Here is a 14,704-nt window from a genome sequence, read left to right as displayed (position 1 = left end):
GTTTTTGTACTTACTTGTTTTTCTTTCTGCAGCCCCAGACACGACTAATCAATATGCACTCTTGACGAGCAACCTGCAGGTCGTGACCTTGCGGGACTTGAACTGCCTGTAGAGACCAGTGGAGGCCAAGGGAAGAGATTAGCGACGAGGGTGTGGCAAAGAGGCTTGTTTGTGAACACAGTGAGCGCTGGTGATCATATTCATCATCGAAAGGGTGATATAAAGGCACGCAAACGTGATTACTGTCGACCACTGTGGCTTCGCTGTGACAGAAGCGTGACCTCATGGTGTTGTGAACCTTTCCAAGTGCAGATGATCCTGAGTGACCTTGTTTGCCAGTGCTGTGGGATCTAAAGACGTCTGTATGAGTTGAACATGCAGAAATGATACAGGATGAGTGGAGCTCTCCATTGAAGGGAAGGGTGTCGCCCACAGCTGCTGTGGACTCGTGACCTGCTGAGGTGGAGGGGTGAAGTTTATTTATTTATTTATTTAAAAAAATAATAATAATTAAAAGACATTTACTGAGCTAGATGCATAAACTAATCCACAATGTAAGCTACTTATCCATAGCGCATATTTATCAAAAAAGGTAAGAGCTGAGCAAATGATTCACAATTTTTCCTGCAACCTAAACCCTGTTTATCATCCCCCACAAACATACTTGTAGTCGTACCTCATTGTTGCAAGAATATTTTATTTTCATCCCTTCATTTTCATGTCATGGTCACAGGAAGTTGGACCTGATGCCAGCTGACTTCTGACAATGCATGTCATGACTTATTTTGTTTAATTTTCAACTAAGTTTTATGTGGAGCAACTTCTTCAAATAAAGTATCCGAAACTACCACTAATGTAATATTTGTAATGTAGTACTCAATACATAATAGAACAGAATGCAAACAAAAAAACTAGTTAAGAACAAACCATGAAAAAGAATGTGGTGCTTATATGTATACAACAATGCGAAAATAAAGGCAGAAGGTCACATGCTGGCCTTACAGTCTCAGTGTTTTTCATTTGTTGGGGCGTTATACTATTCCACGTGTCTCTGTTCTGGCCCTGTTTTGCCCCGTGACATAAAACTACAACAAAAAACTACATTTACCATGAAGTTATTAGCCAAACGGGGCGTTGCGATGTAATCGTGGACTCTGTACATCTACTGGGAAATGTAGTTTAATAAAGACACTTTGGATTAACTATTACCATATAACCAATTAGTAAAAGTAAACGAATATGAAAAATTTAAGTCTAACAATTACTAATATTTCTGTGAGTAAAAAACAAAACAAAAACGTCTCTTGTGCTTATTTCACTATGTTGAGGTGAACCATACGCAAATACCTCATTTCCCAGAACACCCTTGGATTCCACGCATGCGCAATAAGCGGCGGTAGCGTGGTGCGTGGATCGTAGTCACGTGGAGCTGTTCCACCTCGATTAGGTCCAAACAGAACGTGAGTGAGTGAGTAGCTACTACTCGACTGACTGTAAGGAGCGCCGCTTGTGGTGGCCAAACCGATTCATGTTGTTTTTCTAGCCACGCGTCCCTTCAAATTTGCCCATTTTGTCGAAGAATGAGTGATAACGATGATATCGAAGTTGATAGTGACGTGAGTATGACTTTCTACGGCTTTTAAGTCATTGTATGTCGCTTTTCGTGTCATTTTTTTTTCTAGCCGAAGTAGCTGCTCTGCTAGCGTTAGCTACCCGATAAGCTGGGTCGACGTGCTTCTCTGATAAATATATATATTTTTAAACTATATATACATATATACTGGTTTTCTATTCTCGGGAGCATCGTAATTACTATTTTGTGTATTACATTTAAGCAGCTTCGGCGAATGGGTTACGCTTGTGGACAATTATGGCTACAATTGTACTTTTTGTTCTGTTTTTTTACAGGAAGACTCACCGAGATATCACAATGTGGTGCGTAATGCTGTGGGGGGAATTTGTCCTTTATTATAATTAATGTATTTTATATTATTGGGGTTATATTGGTGCTTAAAAAAACGACGTGTCATATTTAGTATTCAGGCGTTTATTGGGTGTTAGATGGACTTCAGAATCGAATGTGAAAGCAATGGGTCTCGTGATCGAGCTAGATAAATGTTTCGAGTGTGTGTAGGTTAATAAATTAATGGTTGGGGCTACGTTATGCATTGCAGCTAGGGTATCCCCTATCCTGCGTGTACACGGTAACACGACGGCTATATTTAGATCAAAAGCTTTACAGAGCTGCACAGCCTTTTGTCATCGTCTCTTGGTTATTATTTTAACCAATAAATGCGCGGAGTGGAGCTTTTCCCTTAGCACGGTTTGGGGATTCCGCTTTTGCACATCTAGGTCACCTCAACGGGAGGGATCTTGTTTGACATAACTGCTGCATCCAAGGCGGAAATTGACGCTCGAAGAGATGCTGCTGCATACATGCATTCGTGCATGTTTGCCTTCGTGTCAGGAAGGGCTGCAGCGGGATGTTTTCCTGTATTGCAGCCTGTGATCAGTCAGTCTTCTCTCCGTCCCACCGAGGGGCTGGCAGGCTCAAATGAATGACGTGATAGCTAACTGCACAACATAGTGGTGAGGGGGGAAAACAACACACCCTGCACGACGCACCATCAGTTGAATTTTTGCCCTGCACTACTACGTATGTCCTCAATTGAACCTTATAAATGTAATTCCTATTTGATAAGCTTTGCGGGAGTGCAATAACCTGGTAAGAGATTGTAATTAATCAATTTATTAGATTTTTAATGCCGTCAGTACATTCACCAAGGATAAACGGGCCTAATTTGAATCTGCACCAAATTTTACACACTTACACTCTGCTTATGCATGAGTTTTGTTATTGTGATTCATGCATTAAATTTAACCAGGTGGTGAGCATGTTTTCCTCATATCGTCCTGACTACCAGCAATTCAAAAATGTGTCCTCTGTAGTGGACCTTTTTAAACCTGAATATCTCCCACCCAGTGTATACGTTTGAATTAACTCCGTTTGTGCTCGATAGAGGACATTTAGAGCTTTCCAATTATACTAAATGTGTAGGGGTGGGGCTTGGCTTCCCTCAGTGCAAGCACTTTTTAGGGAAGAGGAAAAGTGTATAACACTTTTTGTTCATCAAATTTAGACTTGAAATGTTGTTAGCATGTTTTCTATAAGACTCTTAAGAACACATTAAAGTATTGGTTGAATTATTTTAACGGTATTTGAGCCTAGCATTTAAGTTTTAAAAATATCCTCTGTAGTGGACACATCATAGCTTAAAAATAAAAACTTTTTTTTTTTTTTTCCTCAAAAATTTCTTTTGCAGTATTGCAGTTACTTTACAAAGATTGGGTAATATCAAAACAAACCTGATTGGACAATATTTTTTTTCCTGGTAGTCAGGAGGATTTTTCTCTGGCTTTCTTCCATATTCCAAAAAATATATAAAAAATCATGCATTTAGTCTGTAATGGCAAAGTTTTGAAGTTCATCTATGGGGTATATGCCACTGAAGAGGCGGGACTGTTTTTTGCACATCAGTTTGTTTCCGGTTCGGTTTGCGATGTGTGGGCTGCGTCAAAAATACTTGGCCTTCCGACTTTGTGCCCCTCGGTTGCGCGTTCGCAACCCGGACAGGAAATAAACTGATGTGCAAAATCATGTCCCGCCTCTTCCGTGGGATATACCCCATTTGCCTGAAATCTTTAAAAAAAGAAAGAAAAAAAAAAGTGCTACTGCCACCTACTGTATTGGATGTCCCATTGCACTTAGTACGATAAAATAAATAAATAAAAAATAAACCATTGTTTGCCAGAGTTACATCCACTCCACAATAAACACACCATCTCATCATATGACATGTAGTTTGCACTATTAGTTTGTTTGTAGTGTTATATAATCTTGAACAACAAATTATACATTTGGTCATGGAAATGTCAGGAAAAAATAGTGGCGATACATATACCTGTATTTGCTTGTTTTTCCGATGCTTGGGTATACATTGGTCAATTAAAAAACAATGCTTATAATTTCTGTTTAAAGTGAAATAGTGAGACTTTCTGCAAAAAAAAATGGGGGGAGATAAATTTCGCACACTATTTGCATTAGTGGGCCACATTAAATGATATGGCAGGCCATACTCAAAATTGACGATAGGTGTGAATGTGAGTGTGACTTTTTGGTTGTCTTTATGTGACCTGCGATTGGCTGGTGACCAGTCCATGGTAGTACCCCGCAGTAGTTCAGCCACAACCCAAACGAAAATGGATGGACCTCACCTACTGTAAGGTTGTCACAAATTAATCTTTTTAGAATCGATTATATTATCGATTGTTCCATCGATTTACTGGGGTAAGTTAACCTTCGTGTACACAGTATATACTAGGGGTGTTAAAAAAAAATCGATTCGGCGATATATCGCGATACTACATCGCGCGATTCTCGAATCGATTAAAAAAAACGATTTTTTTATTTTTTTAAATATTTTTTTTAATTTATTTTTTATTTTTTTTAAGAGCTCAGAATTGTTCATTCAGTAGTCTTACCGATTCAACGTCTTATCATCATTGCCTTTTTTTTTTGTGTGTGTGAATCGATTTTTAAACTTCCATTTTTAATGGAAAAATATTCAACAAAACTTTACTTTACTTTTTATTAATTTTCATGTACAATTAATACCCAAGTAATTTTTGTACTTCCTGTCAACTGATGATGGCATCACCTGTGCTGAGGAAGTGGGTAACGACCAATCATGGCTCACCTGTTTTCTGGGTTTGGTCAGCAAACTGAGCCATGATTGGCTGTTACCTACTTCCTCAGCACAGGTGATGTCATCATCAAGCGACAGCAAGTAGAAAAATTTATTTTTAAAGGTATTAATTGTACATTAAAAATAAAGTTAATACATTAATTATAGACAGAATATTCACTTTTTTTACTGCTGAAAATGGCTCAATGAGTCAAGTATCCCTTTAAGTCCTAACAAACATAACCTTGCTAGAGGTAAATATGACATGACAATGATGTCATGATGTTGTTGACACCTGGAACTGACAGCCCAATATGAGTAACAGAAACACATCCGACTCAGTATTTTTTATTTTTTTCCAAAGACGTTAATGACACACAGTGGTCCTGTTTCTCTCATAAAACTGTTTGAATTGAGGGTTGAGTGCACAGAACCCTCATTAACAACAACAAACCTTTCCTTTTGACACTCCATAAAATTAGTTTCAGTTCCGTTGCCACCTCAAATTATTTACTGCTACTATGAAGACCTCGCTGCAGTATTGGAATTTTTCATCAAAATCTATTAGATGCAGCCCGACCACAAGAAAGCAAAAACATTTATTTATTTATATATATATATATATATATATATTTTTTTTTTTCAGCTCTGTTCTATCCGCGCGTTAACGTGATGCCCGTTTAAGAAGCTGCACATGCACATCCTTCCTCTCCTCGCCCACCTTGCATTACATACATGCCTCAGTCAGGTATGAATAGAATGGAGAGGGAGCAGCTCGCTTTGCTTGCGGTGCCAGTGGATGAGGAGAAGAAAAAAAAAGCTACCCGTTTTTATGACAGGCAGATAATGGCGGCGATGTAATTGGACACCTGTTTGTCATGGTGACGAATGTGCTGAGAATCCTTAATAGTGGCATGAACATGCATTGTGGATTCCCATTATGATTAGTGGGACATTTAGGGAATCTATCTAGTATTTAATTTTAGTACTAGTATGATAATGATAAAAAAAAAAAAATCCCAACTTCGTCTTGCATTCTATACAAAAAACATGCATGTTCGGTTAATTGAAGACGGCTCCTATGTGTGAATGTGAGTGTGAATGGTTGCTTGTTAGGGATAGACCGCAGCTTGACAAACGTTTTTACAAATCTAAAGGCCAATAAAGTAAATCTCACTTGGTGACGAACGTAGCGAGTTATGGGTTTTCGTCAGGGTTAGTGAAATGTTATAAAGATGTTCACAGACAGTTTTTACTTGTCGCAAAGAATTTTTGAACATGTTCAGACAATGTTTAAAAAAATGTTTCTTGTCTTCTGATGTTTAGAATCCTTTTACAAACCCTGGAGAAAACCCCAAATTTGCTATGCTCGCAATTATTCACTGTTCAGTGAGATAGCAGCTTAAGAGATCAATTTGAAACGTTATTTATTTAAAATTTTCCCTAATTTTATAAAAGCTGCTGCAGACACTGGGAATTCCCTGCATTTTTTATTTTTGGGGAAAAAATATCAAGAAATAAAAATTAAATCAAAGTTTAAAGTTATGTTGAAATCTGAAAAACTTGATTTACTGTAGAATACTTTTGGTTAGGGCTGCTCGATTATGGACAAAATAATTATGATTATTTTGGTAATAATTGAAATCACGATATTCAAACGATTATTTTTTTGGGGTACAAAACAGTTTAAACATTTAAGAATATTAAGACAAAATTATTTGAAACACCATAATTGTGGGGATGCTGAAAGCATCCCACATGTTATTCGGATTTTTATTCTCCTCACTTATTTGTACACCGTTCAAATTTCAACTTGCTTAAAAAAATTCACGGTGTATATATCATTTGATTCCACAATACTTACAGTACTCACACAATTTAATGTTAAATATCAACTTTTCCCCATTCATTTTCAATGAGACTGACATTGAACTTTTTCTCACTTTCCATGCCCACTTCCATACATACAACTGATCATCATTACCAACTCTGATATTGCTCAGTGGATCACGTGGTTAAGTGCATTGTCCAGTAACCAGGAGGTTCTGGGTTCGAATCCCACCTCTGACTGTAGATTGCAAATATATTCGTGGCAATTATGCTTAGTGATATAACTGTATACCAACTGACTATCATATCAGGAAATGCATTACAATTTCACTGAACTTATTAAATGCATGCTGGCTTTTATCAGATGGCTATTTTTGTTTAAAATAAATACCGCAATTAGCCATGAATTTGAATAAGGCAAGTTAGCTCAGTCGTTAGAGTAATTTCTTCCCCCATGGAGTACCTGGGTTCAAACCCCGCTTGGACCACATTTTAGTACATTCAATGGTTTGATACCAACTGACTATCGTTTCAGGAAATGTATTATAATTTCTCTGAAATGACAGAATCCCACCTTCGACAGATTGCAGTTCAAATTTTCTTCTCATTCATTTATCTTTTAACTTCAACTAAAACGTAATTTTCACATAATGTATCTTTCAATTTACTTCACATGCATTCAGCTTAACAAACTATTAGCATTCACCTTTCAGCATTGCCCCGCAATTTCTCCAGAAGTTGCACTTAGTCTAGTTATATAAGTTCCTTTTGGACCAAAAATATTTACTAAATTAGTCATTTAAAAAAAAAGGTGCAAATATATACATTTAAAAAATCTCAAAATTAGTATTAATAATCTTTTATTTTTGTTTACAATTATGCTGATTTTATAATTGTGGAGTGTAATAATTGAAATTGGAATTGAATTTCGATTAATTGCACAACCTACTTTTGGGAGCTATTTACTTAGCTTAGTTTTTAAATTAATTTAACCTAACACAGGCTGATGACTATGGAAACAAAAACAAAGCTGTAGTGTCTCGTCGCAATATGTTTAAAATTGAAAGAAAAACCTTCAGCATGTTGAAAATTGAAAAGTTTTCTAAACAAACATGCTTAGATATTTGTATTTTGATGCAAATATTTTCTAATTTACTGCAGATGAATATCAAACATCGGTTATCGACCTCCTTAATCGCTATTAATCATTAATCAGGCATTAGCATCGGGAAGAAAAAACATCGGTCTATCACGATTTGTTTACTAGGGATGTCACGATAAGGGCAATTTCGTGATATCGTGATATTAAAACTGCCACAATATCGTCGTCGTCATGTTCACAATATTTAAAAGGAACACATTTGTTAAAAAAAGTCAGGTTGATTTCCATTTGTGCAGTTCTAGCACCCTCTAGTGGCTAGTTTATTAGTGCAATTTAATTTTCATTAGGGATGTTTTGGCCTCCTATGTTTAAAATCTATGCTAATTGTCAGCTGAAGGGGAACCAATTTGCTTGTGAAGTGATCAATGTGTGCTTGCATTAGCAAGTAAGTGTCTCACTATTGTTATTATAGATTGTAGGTGGTTTATATGCATTGCTGTTATGTACAAAAGCACAATATTGTGCTTTTTTGGAGTATGAACTTTTTTTTTTTTTTTTTAACACAATATTGTGATCTTTTTTGAAATATCGCTAACGCCCCCACAATATCGTGATAATTATCGTATCGTGACCTTCATATCGTGACGTCGTATCGTGATGTTTGGATTTCGTTACATCCCTATTGTTTACATATGCCATAGCTTAGAAACGATCTGAATAAAGAGTGAGCGCTATAGAAAATGGATGGGAACCGTTTGTAGAAAAGTCACAAAAGGACTTGCTTGCACTTTATCAGAGCAGTCGCACTAGTGTTCACTTCAACTGAACCAAGGAGTGAGACATTTGTGAATTATGACAACGTGATTCTTCTGCTACAAAATCCCTTTCTGACTTGTAGCCATCCAAAAGGAAGCAACACAAACTGGAGCATTTCCCATTTAAGTCAAGAGTAGATTTGTGTTTTTCAAGGTAAATAAATTACTGGACAATATTGAGCTTTTTCCTCAATAACAAGTCAGCCTCAGCTTATTGTCCCCATCTGTCACCGTGGTAATTTTCCGTGATGGGGATTTAAAAACAAAAAAACAAAAACACAGCGCACTTGTGTCCAAAAGGCCGAGTGGCACTCGGCGGCAGGCGGGTTTGCGTCCCGCTGTCCTCAACCCACGCCGCTGCGGTATCGCCGGGCTTCAAGGCCTTGTGACTCTCTCATTGCAGGCAGACAAACGGGCACACCACAATGCGCTGGAGCGCAAGCGTAGGGACCACATCAAAGACAGCTTTCACAGCCTCCGCGACTCTGTGCCTGCCTTGCAGGGAGAAAAGGTTGGTAACAGTACTGGTCCACACCACAACAGCGTAAGAGACTTTTATTTTCCTCTTCATTCTGTTTGTTCAATGTCACGTGAATGACGGGGGAGACGTGGTCAATGACTAGATGGGCTAGAGTAGCGTATATTGCCAGTCGTATGCGTGTGTGAGTGGCGAGCAGATGGCGGAAAGGCGCACGTGTCGACTGCTTGGACCAGCGTCAGGAAGTTATTACGAGGAAATGTCACCGCGCTCTTCCTGTTTTGACATCCGCGACATGGAGAAGGTTGCTAAAGCGGCCCTCCCCTCGAAACCAGCTGGGTTGGGTGGATGGCTCGGGGCTGGGTGGTGGAGTGCGACTCGCGTTTTGCTGTTGGAGCTGCTTCGCATGTCCCTGAGGGATGAATATGCCTCAGCTTGCTCCACATTCGTATGGGTGTTTTATTAAAAAAAAAAATATATATATATATATATATATATATATATATATATATATATATATATTAAAAAAACATGACTATACTAGGTGTATTATGCGATTAAAATTTTTAATCGTAAATAAATGGATGACTTCAGTAGTTAACTGATTAACTCATTTGCTCCCAAAAACATATAAATACGTTCTATTTTAAATGTGTTAAGTGTCCCAAAAACGTATTTGTTTTTTGTTTGTTTTTTATGCGGCCTCTCAACTGCACAGAACGGTTGCAGAAATGGTAGTTATCACACAAACAGCCGGTAGGTGGCAGCAGAGCAAAGGAGCTCAACCAGGGCCATGTTGAGAAAAAAAAGCTCAATTTTTCACAATTTTAAATAGATTTGTGAAAACTGATTAAATTTAGCTCTCTTCTAATGCTAATTGCTGCAAAACGAAAACAGATAGACATATTAATATATAGAAATTTTTTTCCTTATGGAAGAAGATACTTTAATCTTTCTTCTGATAGGTCCCATGTTTTTATAGCAATAGAACACAATATTCCGTGGGCCTTGCAAAATCAGTCAAAATCCAGTAAAACAGCCGGGAGTGAACGGGATTGTTTCTGTGAAAATGGCTGGGAACGAATGTGTTAAAAAGAAGTACTGTAAAATACGAGTGTATTGATTTGTGTTGGTCATTTTTCTGCCACTAGATGGCATAATTGCAATTTCTAAGACATTGGTGACAGCTCAGTGCATTTTTCTTTACATATTCAGAGCTATCTAATCTTTAACAAGAAGTAAATTCTGCACATTTTTAAAATTGTAAAATACAACTTGACCCCAATCTCCACAAATATATGCATTATTATTAAATTTATCACTGCTAAATTTTGACGCTGTGTTGCGACCGGAATTCCCCCAGTGCAAGATTTCCGAGTAGCGGTCATTAATCGCGCGTTAAAATAAATAAATGGCGTTAAAGGGACTTTAAATTAACTCAATATTAATGCACTAATTTTGACATTCCGAGAATATACACATGAAAGTGAAGGGGGGGGGGGGGGTCTGATGCATACATTCCTCAATATAAAATGGAGGATCGAACCCACAACCTCACGCATGGGAGACCACCACTCTACCACTGAGCCATGCCGCCCCTAATCCAATATAGGAACGTTGGTGCGAACATATGCTAAACCATGAAGTTCAGCATATTAAAATTAGCCCATCCCTGTTGGAATATCTGTTTTCGATCAACTAAAACAGTTTTCATGAACAAAAAGGCTAAAAAGCAAAATATTTTCAATATACTCGGCTATGTTGAAAATATTTTGCTTGTGATAAATAAACAAACATGTAGATATGGACTTGGTCTTAGGATGATGATGATGATGATGATGATGATGATGATGTTTATATAAGGCTGGATTTACTCGTAGTTCAAATGACCCAGTTCTGATTTTATTATTTTATCCATGCACCAGTGGATTATACAAAACACACCCATGGTGAATATAAAAAACAAAAAAAGAATAGACTCTTATAATAAAGGTAAAATATGGCACTTAGAGAGATGCATATTTCGAAAGGAAAGTAAACATAGACAATACAAATGCAAGGACACTTGACCATCCTGTATATTGAATAACATTTTTTACTTATTGTAATGTAAGCTCGTTTTTCAGGTGTTGTACAAATGCCAACACTGTGATATTAGATATGGGTTACATGACAAAAAAAATGGAATTAACATCTGCAGTGTAAATCCAGCCTTAACTGGGTTTTGAAGGGAAATGTGTAAGTCCCCTGAGTCGTGTCATCTTGAGATAATTGTGAAAAAGGATAACACTGGGGAACACAATTTTTGTTGAATCATGTCTGACAGCTGTTTATGACTAATTTTGTGGGGTGCAGAATCCAAAACTGATCTCAGGTCACATCAGGTTTTTTGAGCGATGGGAGCCTCATTTTCTTAAAAAATAAATGTTGACTTAAAGATGGAAGCTTTGAGACCGTAAAAAAAAACAGCCTACAATAGTATATTACCATGTACCTGTAGATGAGCCCAATCATAATAAGCACTTCTTACTAGGGATGTAACGATACTGGCAATATCATATCGTGATATTAAAACTCCCACAATATATCGTCGTAATGATGTCACAATATTAAAAGCAGCACATCTGTTAAAAAAAAAAAAAAAAAAAAAATCAGGTTGATTTCCATTTGTGCAGTTCTAGCGCCCCCTGGTGCACTGCACTAGTTTTTTAGTGCAGTTAAATTTTCACAAGGCATGTTTTGGCCCTTATACTTTTAAAATGCACGCTAATGGTCAGATGAAGGGGAAAGTAATATGCTTGTGAACTGAGTCAATATGTGAACTGCCTCAATACATATATTGAAAATTATTTATATATTTTTATATATTACTATTTTTATAATATTTCTCATTGCTGTATGAGCACAATATTGTTTTTTTAGTATGAGTTCTTTTTTTCTGTTTTTTTCTTCACAATATTGTCACCAAGCTCCCCACAATATCGTGATAATTATCGTATCGTGGCCTTCATATATATGATATCCTTCTGACGAACAGGAAAAAAAAAATATTGTCCAATCATGTTTATTTTTATATTCCCCAATCTTTGTGAAGTAATTGGAATACTGCCAAAGTAATTTTTGAAAAAGTTTTTATTTTGAAGCTATGTGTCCACTACAGAGGACATTTTTTTAAAACTTAAATGCTAGTCTCAAATACAGTTAAAATAATTAAAACAATACTTTAATGTGTTAAGGGTCTTATAGAAAACATGCTAACAACATTTAAAGCCTAAATTAGTTCAATAAAAAGTGTTATACACTTATTTTTCCTCTTCCCTAAAGTGCTTGCACTGAGGGAAGCTACTTTTTTATGATGCAATCAGAGGTAGCAAAGCCCCACCCCTACACATTTGGTTTCATTGGAAAGCTCTGAATGTCCTCTATTAGAGCACAAAAGGAGTTAATTCAATCGTATGTACTGGGTGGGAGTCTGGGAGATATTCAGGTTTAAAAAGGTCCACTACAGAGGACAAATTTGAATTGCTGGTAGTCAGGAGGATATCGTGTCGTGATGTTTGGATATCGTTACATCCCTACTTCTTACAACAGCCAATCAGTCGATAAGATGTGGAGATTGAAGGGGAAAAAAAAAACACTGACTGCAGTTTTGGAATCTGCACGCCAACTTTAGTTTAATCAGCATAAAAACTAATTTGTTGTCTCGTGATCATGTTTCATGTATGTTTTGACAAATGTGATTATTTTTTATTTTTTCCCTTCTGCACACACATCACTTCTCTTTTGCATGTGTCACTAACAGCAGTCTACCAAACAGGCGTCTCGAGCTCAAATCCTAGACAAAGCCACAGAGTACATTCAGTACATGAGGCGAAAAAATCACACGCACCAGCAGGACATCGACGACTTGAAGAGGCAGAACGCGTTGCTGGAGCAGCAAGGTAACGCTCCATTTTTTTTTTTTTTTTGGCATTCTCGTCGTCTTCTTCAACAGGATGCGTTAGACTAGCTCAGGTTTGATTGTTGCCTCCTCCACGTTGCATTGTGCAGTGCGCGCTCTGGAGAAAGTGAAGGGCTCGGCGCAGCTCCAGGCCAACTACTCGTCGTCCGACAGCAGCCTCTACACCAACCCCAAAGGCAGCGCCGTGTCAGCGTTCGACGGCGGCTCCGACTCCAGCTCCGAGTCGGAAGCCGAGGAGCCTCCCAACCGCAAGAAGCTGCGCGTGGAGGACAGCTAGGAAGCGCCCCCACCCGGCGCTCCCTAAAAAAGCAGGTGAAAAAAAGGGGGGCCAGAGTTGCGGCCTCACGCGAAAGGCGAGAGGAAGCCTTTTAAACGTTCTCGAGGCTCTTTGACCTTTCCGCCTGACGCCCGCTGTTCTCGCGCCCTATCCCGCCCTACACCCCCCACTGGGTGGGCTTGCACCGGAGACTCCCTCAAAACTCCTCACAAGCGCCGCCACAAGAAGGAGGCCAGCGCGATGGGAGCTCTTCAACAAACAACCCCCTTTCCCCCCACTTTTAATATTTTTTTTATTTTATTTCGCAACAATCCAAAACCCCCCAAAAAGAGGCAGCTTGGCTACTCGGGACCGTTTTAAAGTTTCCCTGCCCTGTATTTGTGACACCAGACATACTCCTAAGCACTGCTATATGACATGTATAGTGGACCCCGCTTTGGACTGCAAATTATATTGAACGGTACCTAAACGCTATTATTGCTTAGCAGTAATCTATGGAAGACCACAAGGTGGTCTAGGACGGACCGGTCACAAAATTGGGCCACCAGGCTTATAAAGTGCTAGGGGAAACCTTGAACAAATATCATATCTAATACATAAAAATATATAAAATGGCAAAATAGGCAAGTTTATACGCAAATAAAAGATAGTGTCCCTAAAAATCCATACACGGGTGAATTTGTGAAAGCTGAATTGCAAATATGCGGGGCGGGGTCCACTGTATTTTATTTTGAATTTAAACACACACCTAAATTGTTCGAAACAAGTTTAGCTTTTTCTATATGTAACTTTTTTTTTTCCACTTAAGAATGTGAAGACCCTCCAGGAGAAATGTTTTGTGGCACCCACCTCAGGCCCACTGGATTGCAGATGTTTTTTTTCTGCTGCAACACATTTCTTAGAGATTTAAGAAGAAAAAAAAAGTTGCTCTTGTTGAAATTGATGTTTTGAAAGAATTTGAATATTCCTAAACTTGTTATTGTATTTTGTCCTTTAGCTTGAAGTAGTGAATGACTTTAGGTGGCTGAACACATTAGGGCAGCTTGTTTGATAGACATTAAAAAAAAAAAAAAAGTAACAATTAGATGTTTTCAAGCTCAAATGTATGTTATGCATTTTGTAGTCATCTCACACATCACGGAAGATGTCACTTAAACCGGAATGTTCCAAAGTAGCGCCTGTCGTTTGCAGTGCAAAGGAAGCCAATGAAGAGCCCCTGTTGATGTGTTGTGCTTTACAAAGTCCCAAATGTTCCTGAACCTTCCTCAAAGAAACTTTAAAAAAAAAAAAAAAGAGGAAGCATATTTGAGTGTATCTGTACATCATTTTCATTTTGTTTTCATTCTGGAGGATATGATTAGCGTACCGGGTCTTTGTCTGATTCCATTCCATGGAAATTACAAGTATGTTGTACATACTGCCAACAATTGTCTTGCAAGTTGAGGCCTACCTTTAATATGAGACTATAAAATAAACTATTTTATCCTTTAATGCTT

The 14,704-nt window shown here is 37.9% G+C and overlaps 1 protein-coding gene across 10 annotated transcripts; it reads left to right on the top strand.

Annotated features, from left to right (window-relative positions):
• Nucleotides 1–1,383: 1,383 nt before the first annotated feature.
• max (myc associated factor X) lies at nt 1,384–14,699 on the top strand. Of its 10 annotated transcripts, none has more exons than XM_077509973.1 (5): nt 1,390–1,616; nt 1,909–1,935; nt 8,896–9,003; nt 12,788–12,911; nt 13,021–14,699. In XM_077509973.1, exons 1-5 carry the CDS (start codon nt 1,581–1,583, stop codon nt 13,206–13,208), a joined length of 483 nt encoding a protein of 160 aa, XP_077366099.1. In that variant the 5' UTR covers nt 1,390–1,580; the 3' UTR covers nt 13,209–14,699. The 10 variants fall into 10 exon arrangements, with proteins under 10 accessions (XP_077366101.1, XP_077366100.1, XP_077366102.1 ...); XM_077509970.1 differs by having other exon boundaries at nt 8,896–9,036; XM_077509969.1 differs by having other exon boundaries at nt 8,896–9,036; nt 12,776–12,911.
• Nucleotides 14,700–14,704: the final 5 nt, after the last annotated feature.

The sequence above is a fragment of the Festucalex cinctus genome, chromosome 21 (genome assembly GCF_051991245.1).
Source record: "Festucalex cinctus isolate MCC-2025b chromosome 21, RoL_Fcin_1.0, whole genome shotgun sequence".
Classification (NCBI taxonomy): Eukaryota; Metazoa; Chordata; class Actinopteri; order Syngnathiformes; family Syngnathidae; genus Festucalex; species Festucalex cinctus.
This window is presented reverse-complemented; position numbering and strand designations above follow the sequence as displayed.

Coding starts and splice junctions, on each gene's coding strand:
- max (XM_077509968.1), top strand. CDS start 1,581: ATGAGTGATAACGATGATATCGAAGTTGATAGTGAC. Junction 1,617..1,908: donor ATATCGAAGTTGATAGTGAC/GTGAGTATGACT, acceptor GTTTTTTTACAG/GAAGACTCACCGAGATATCA. Junction 9,037..12,772: donor CTGGTCCACACCACAACAGC/GTAAGAGACTTT, acceptor TGTCACTAACAG/CAGTCTACCAAACAGGCGTC.